General features: G+C 44.1%; 1 protein-coding gene and 1 long non-coding RNA gene across 2 annotated transcripts; both read left to right on the top strand.

The window, feature by feature from the left end:
• Positions 1 to 467: 467 nt before the first annotated feature.
• On the top strand, positions 468 to 3,258 carry LOC311125206 (uncharacterized protein; the record flags this gene model as incomplete). Its single annotated transcript, XM_084199259.1, has 3 exons — positions 468 to 843; positions 1,746 to 2,569; positions 3,178 to 3,258. Exons 1-3 carry the CDS (start codon positions 504 to 506, stop codon positions 3,256 to 3,258), a joined length of 1,245 nt encoding a protein of 414 aa, XP_084055385.1. The 5' UTR covers positions 468 to 503.
• Positions 3,259 to 3,369: 111 nt separating this feature from the next.
• On the top strand, positions 3,370 to 4,512 carry LOC311125204. Its single transcript, XR_014612851.1, has 2 exons — positions 3,370 to 3,565; positions 3,782 to 4,512. It is a non-coding gene; the product is annotated as an uncharacterized lncRNA (long non-coding RNA).
• Positions 4,513 to 7,391: the final 2,879 nt, after the last annotated feature.

Genomic DNA, 7,391 nt, shown 5'->3' with positions numbered 1-7,391 from the left:
TTCAACTTATGATAGCCAGTGGGACAACCACTTTTTTTTAATGGGGGGGTGTCATGTAATGGGAATAGAAGGGAGAAAGCTATGTTGCCTAGGATGGGATACAGAATTGAATTCCTCTTTGAAATTGACGGGGAAACATGGTACTGGAATGTGTAACGGCTGTATATAGTTGTAAAGGAAGGTCGTGACCGGCCTCACTCCAGTACAGTAGGTGGCGGTGTATTCACCTCTCGGTTGGTTGCGATCTGCCATTAAAAACTCGAAGAAGAGGAAGAAGGAGAACAACAGCAGCTCGTCGGCCACCTCCGTAGCTTGCTAGCCAACATAACCGAAACGTTCAAGCTCTTTAGACGCTTTCGTGTATATTAGCCACTGTGTTTTAAACCCACTTCTGTCGTCTAGTTAGTTATCCCATTTAATTTCATATTTACGGTGTTGTTGTTATTGGTCAGCTAGCTGGCTGGTTAAGTTAGCACTAGCCTAGCTAGCTAACATCCCCGACCATGAGCTCACTAAGCTACTCTCCTCCTGCTAAAGAAGAGGAGGTCTGCTGGACGGAGGAAGAGGGTCTGTGGCTGAACGTTGTCGTGAAAGAGGAGGAGGAAGAGGAGGATGTCACAGCAATAAAACACGTAGAGGGTGAAGCTGTTACAGTGAAAGAAGAAAATATGGAAGTTACGGTGAAAGAAGAGGAAGACGCGTTCAGAGTGAAAGAGGATGAAGTTACCGTGAAAGAAGAGGAGGAAGAGATAGCGGAGGATGCCGTTTTTGGAGTGAAGGAGGAGAAAGAGGGAGAGATAACTGTCATATTGGAAGAGGAGACAGGAGATCTGATTAACACCAGTAAGTACTGTCTTAAGAACGGAGGCACAAACTCTGCAGTTGTTGAACTAATGTGTGATTTCAAAGGGGCAATCTGCGGTTGCTACGTCAATATTTTGACATTTTAATTAATTATATATATAGCCGTTGTTTCTTGAAGAATGTAACTTCTAAAATGCCTCATGACCTTAGTTCAACTGTCGTACCCCATCAGATCCCAAAATAAGCTTTTTCTACTCCAATGTTTAGTAACAATGTAAATGTAAACCAACACTGTAGGGTGATATCAGGTAAAATGGGCCATCAGGTAAAATGGGCCATTTAAGGTTTGGGGGTCCCAGCCCCTCTGGAATTTAGAGCCAATGACTGCAAAGGATTTCAAACTGTTGTCATAACTGTACTTGACAAGTAACAGGTGATTTGATTGGTTCATGGTTGCTATGGTGGGCAGTGCAATAATTCAAATCAAGACTGCACCAGAAAGCTGCATGGTGAGTAGCCTGGCATACCAAATCTAACTAAACTATTATAAGGATGATAAATCTGTAAAAAAACAACAACATGCCCATAAAAAACTATGCATAATATCTGTCTTGATGGCATCAATCAGAAATAATGTTGTTAGTTTGGTATATGAACATATTTTTTGAAAAAGTGATGCTTTTTTGGGGGGCCCAATTTACCTTAACCCCTTGAGGTAAAATGGGCCACATGGTTTCAGCTAAAATGGGCCATCATTTGTGTCACTCACAAACACACATACACATGTGTTTGAGTGTGTGTGAGTGAGTTTGTGTGTAAGGGTGTGTGTTTGTGTTTGTATGTGTATGTACGTGCATACACACACACACACACACACACACACACACACACTCACACCATGACCCCCCCCAACAGTAATAATGGTAGTATTTTATTTACAGTGAGTATGGCAAACGAGAAGGAAGCGAGAGGAGAGGAGAGAGGGAGAAGGAAAGAGAGAGGAAGTGAGAGGAGAAGGAAGGATGAGAGAGGAGACAAGCAGAGGAGACAGGAAGTGAGAGAACAGGTGAGGAGAAAGGAATGCAGAGGAAATGAGAGGAGACAGAACGAGAGAAAAGAGAGGAGGAGCAAGGACCAGAGAGGAAAGGATACAAAGATAAAACAGGGAGGGAAAGGAAGGCCAAACAACTACAATCTGTGGAAAGAGGAGAGGATGAAGGGTGCCTTAGATGAATACAGGGAGGGAGTGAAGAAAGGAATTACAGTGAGTGTGCACTTCTTATCACGAGCATGGGGTGTGCCGCGATCCACACTGCAAAGACGCATCAGCGGAAAGGTGACTGGCAGTGAACATGTGTCAGGGCGGAAGCCCTACCTTCCAGAGGAGGCGGAAAGGGAGCTTGCTGCCACCCTCAAGACATTGGCGCAGAGGGGGTTTCCCTTCACAAAGCGTGATGTCCAGCAAGTGGCCTTTGATTTTGCAGCCAACAACGACATATCTGGTTTCTCCCTGACAGCAGGAAGGGCCGGATATTACTGGTTTCAGAACTTTCTAAAGCGAAACCCAGAGCTTGGGATGCGCAAGCCAGAGGTCCTGTCTGCAGCACGGGCTGCTGGACTTAACAAAGAGGTGGTTAGCCAGTGGTTTAACCAGTATGAGAACCTTTTGGTCGAGCTGGGTATTGAGGGCACACCGTCACATATATGGAACTGTGACGAGTCTGGGCTTCAGGACCAGTTCAGTTCGACAAAGGTTGTTGGACAGGTTGGCCAGCCATGTGTGGAGGTGTGTGCCGGAGAGAAGGGGGAGACAACAACTTGTCTGGCAGCGTTCAATGCAGAAGGTACATACAGTCGAACAATAATTATTTTTAAGGGGAAGCGTGTTCGTTCTGAGTGGCTACAGGGATGCCCGGAGAACACCAGCGTAAGGTGTTCAGACAATGGCTGGATTACCTCTGACCTCTTTCTGGAATGGGGTCAAATGTTCATTCAGTCCCTCCCCAGGGATGACCCCAGGCCCCATCTTCTCCTCCTTGACGGCCACAGTAGCCACGTCTATAATCTGGAATTTATTAAGCTACTGAAAAGCAAGAATGTGCACATCATGTGCTACCCTCCCCACACAACCCATGCGCTGCAACCGGCGGACAAGGCCCTCTTCAAGAGTCTAAAGCACCACTGGGACCAGGAAGGGAGGAAGTGGACAAGGATGATGGCTGGGCAGAAGCTGTCAAGGATGGAGTTCTTTGCGGTGTTCAGCAGGGCTTGGGCAAAGGCTGCCACTATTGAAAATGCCCAGGCAGGGTTCCGGGGGACAGGGATGTTCCCTCTCAATAAAGATATTCTCCCTGAGACTACTTTTGCCCCCAGCAAGACCACCGAAAGAATGCTACCATCCACTCTACCATCCCCGCCCACAAGGCTGCAGTCTCTCCCACCCCCGCCCACTAGACCATGGTCGCCCCTGCTGACCTTGACCCACTCTGCCCGCCAGCCATCAGCCCTGCTCTCTGGACCTCAGCCCTCCCACCCGCCAGCCAGACGTCAGTTGCCTGCCGATCCGCCAGCCAGACCTCAGTCCTCTGCTTCCCTGACACCCCTGCTACCTCGGGAACCACTGCACTTTTTCCCAGAAGATGAGGTGGTGCTTGAAGAGGTTGTGTTGGAGGATGTACCGGAAGAAGATAATGACCTCTTCAATCAGTTCACACCACAGGAAGAAACCCACTCCCAGGATGAGGGACCTTCAACCTCCACAGTAAGTGATATTTTATACTACTTTTCAAACTTAGGCTACATGACATGTTACACATGCATGCTCACGCAAACATGCGCATGCACATTCATGCACGCACGCACGCACACACACATACATACACACAATTTAGTCCCTAATCATATAAAATGTACACCAAATAATTATTCTATTTCTTGCAATAATATAGGCTCTTTTTGTTATTTTCTTTCTGTTCAGTCTGTGAGATCGGTCACATTCAATGACTTGATCTCAATGCCGCAAAGGGAGAGGGCCATCAGAAAGAGAGTGAAGCCACCATCGTATAACCTAACAAGTGAGCAACACATTGAATATATTCAAACAAAAAAATCATCCAGCAAGCATCCAGCCAAGCAAGCCAGCTGGTACCCGGGCAGCAAGCAACCGAAAGGGAAAAAAAAGCAGGGCAAGAGAAGCAAATCACCTTGCAAAGTCTGCAACACCCACTATGGTGACCCAAATGACCCTAAGGCTACTGAGGAATGGTTAAAATGTGTTCCATGTTCTGCCTGGTTTCATGAGAGCTGTGGTGAAGACAATGGTATCTGTGCTGACGATGGTTTCATTTGCAAAGACTGTGTTTGAAAAGTTTTCACACAAACATATCAGTTAATAATTTGGAATGTGAATTTTTGTATTTTTGTGAATGCACATTTTGTTCTAAATGTGTTGTTCACACACACACACACACACACACACACACACACACACACACACACACACACACACACACACACACACACACACCACTGACAGTTCACTGATCTATGCTGTTCCAAAATGGATTTTTTTAATTGCACATTTGAATATGTGGGTTTGCACCCAAAATGTTTTTTGAATGGCACATATGAATTTTTGTTTAATGCAGTTTAAATGTTATGTGGCTGTATAAGCAACTGTGTTTTAAAATTAAAATTGATGATAAATGACTATTTCCCTTTGGAGTTTGACTGGCCCATTTTACCTGAAGCTGTGGCCCATTTTACCTGAAACTGCTCATGCAACAAATGTTGGCAGAGCTGATGTTTCAAGAACTGTAGGGCCTAAATAATTATATTTTATTAAATAATTTCAACACAAAATTATCAAAAACAGTCATTATTAATCATAAAAACACATGGAAAAGGCATATATGGTATTGTATTATTGTCCCAAACGATTTACCAAAAAGTGGCCCAATTTAGCTGATGTCACCCCTATATATATATAGCCGTTGTTTCTTGAAGAATATAACTTCTAAAATGCCTCATGACCTTAGTTCAACTGTCGTACCCCATCAGATCCCAAAATAAGCTTTTTTTACTCCAATGTTTAGAAACAGTGTAAATGTAAACCAACACTGTATCGCCTCAACATGGTTAAAACTATAATATTGATATAATGGATGGTCAGTCCTTGCATCCATAGGTCTGTCTATGAATTTGATACATTTCTCCAGCCCCATTCCTCAGTTTATTACCAAAACAGTGGTGGAGTGGTCACTGTGTTATTGTTTCAAATAAAGGATTCTAGCTTTTGATTTATTACTTAGAAACTGTGCGGCAGTTTGGAGACACCAGTTAGACCTCTCACTCAAACCCTTCTTAGGTTGCACCTACTCAAAACTGTCAGTTAATATTCTTATTGACAAAAAGCTGTGGAAAGGACAGTAAATGTAAAACGCACATAAAATCAACAGTGGTAATGTCTGGATCCAGTCTTGTGTCAGGTGACCTGTTGTGTCCTCGCCTTCGGTGGTAATGTCTGGATCCAGTCTAGTGTCAGGTGACCTGTTGTGTCCTCGCCTTCGGTGGTAATGTCTGGATCCAGTCTTGTGTCAGGTGACCTGTTGTGTCCTTGCCTTCGGTGGTAATGTCTGGATCCAGTCTTGTGTCAGGTGACCTGTTGTGTCCTCGCCTTCGGTGGTAATGTCTGGATCCAGTCTTGTGTCAGGTGACCTGTTGTGTCCTCGCCTTCGGTGGTAATGTCTGGATCCAGTCTTGTGTCAGGTGACCTGTTGTGTCCTCGCCTTCGGTGGTAATGTCTGGATCCAGTCTTGTGTCAGGTGACCTGTTGTGTCCTCGCCTTCGGTGGTAATGTCTGGATCCAGTCTTGTGTCAGGTGACCTGTTGTGTCCTCGCCTTCGGTGGTAATGTCTGGATCCAGTCTTGTGTCAGGTGACCTGTTGTGTCCTCGCCTTCGGTGGTAATGTCTGGATCCAGTCTTGTGTCAGGTGACCTGTTGTGTCCTCGCCTTCGGTGGTAATGTCTGGATCCAGTCTAGTGTCAGGTGACCTGTTGTGTCCTCGCCTTCGGTCTGATCATTTCCCCGTCATCTCCAAACTGTTCTCTATCAATTGCTACTATGGTCATGGTTTACATTTCCTCTGTTAGAACCATTTCAATTTGGCCCAATCCATATAGGCCGATTTCCACGGGTGTAAGGGGTTAAATATCTGCTCCGGATCAAGATTCAAAGATGTCTGCAGAAAGAATGTGTTGTCAGCTATTTTGGTTATTGAACTACAGTCAGTAAAGTGGATTTACACCCGGTAGTAGAATTGCGGTAACAGAGTTTTATCATGGGTCCCTAATCTGCACTACACAGATATGGATAATTATGGATATGAATATCATTCTCTTCATGGTGATGTATCCTAAATAGGTACACAAAGGTAGAAATATGGATATTTTATATCAGTACAGTAGACCACAGTACAGTAGAGCACAGTTCAGTATAGTAGATCACAGTAGAGTAGATCACAGTAGATCACAGTACAGGAGATCACGGTACAGTAGATCACAGTACTTCACAGTAAAGTAGATCACAGTACAGTAGATCACAGTACAGTATATTGGATCACAGTAGAGCACAGTTCAGTGCAGTAGATCACAGTGCAGTAGATCACAGTTCCGTACTGTAGATCACAGTTCAGTACAGTAGATCACAGTAGAGCACAGTTCAGTAAAGGACTCCACTCTACTATACTGTACTGAACGATACCCTTCAGACAATCTAAAATACATGTGTAATGATCTAAACCCAGCTGGTGACAAGACATTAGAGACCATTGCCCAGTTCGTGTCAGAATAAGTTATTATCCTGGGTGACTTCAATTATGAAAACATTGAAAATGCAGCCTTCAGACAATCTAAAAGACATGTGTAATGATCTAAACCCAGCTGGTGACTAAGACTACAAGGCCCAACCCTAGAGATCCTTCAAAGTCAACTCAGACTGATCTGATCTTAACGAATACACCAGAGAAATATGTTTCTACTGGTGTCTTCCCCCAAGACATTAGAGACCATTGCCCAGTTCGTGTTAGAGATGTGAGAATATAAAAATCTAAACCTCGTGTGAAAAAGGCTTTTTTTTACATAATCTTTATTTTAGTGACCTTGATTGTATTTCAGCTATCCCTGAACCTGATTTAGCTTTGAGCCTTTTTTGCAGATGTCTTCAATACTATTTTGGATAATCATGCTCCCTTCAAAAAATGAAGGGTTACAGGTAGATTGAATGCCTGGTACACTCCGGAATGATCAGAAGTCATTCATAACAGAGATGATGCTTGGGTCAAGGCCAGGAACACAGGCTTAGGCCCGGACTGGCAAGCTTTTAAGCAACTGAGGAATCATTGTGTAAAACAAATCAGAAAGGCTAAATCTGATTATTATGTAACCGCTCTTTCAGATTGTAATGGGAACCCGGCTAAATTCTGGAAAAATGTGAAATCCCTGAGGGTTCTTCCTCGTCTCTGCCACAACAAATTAATTCAAAGTGGCGTCATTGATGCATTTAATCACCGTGTTATTTCAGCTGGCTA

This window comes from Coregonus lavaretus (genome assembly GCF_964263955.1).
Source record: "Coregonus lavaretus genome assembly, contig: HAP1_SCAFFOLD_230, whole genome shotgun sequence".
NCBI lineage: Eukaryota > Metazoa > Chordata > Actinopteri > Salmoniformes > Salmonidae > Coregonus > Coregonus lavaretus.
The sequence above is the reverse complement of the archived record's forward strand: the minus strand, read 5'-3'. Positions and strand labels throughout refer to the sequence as shown.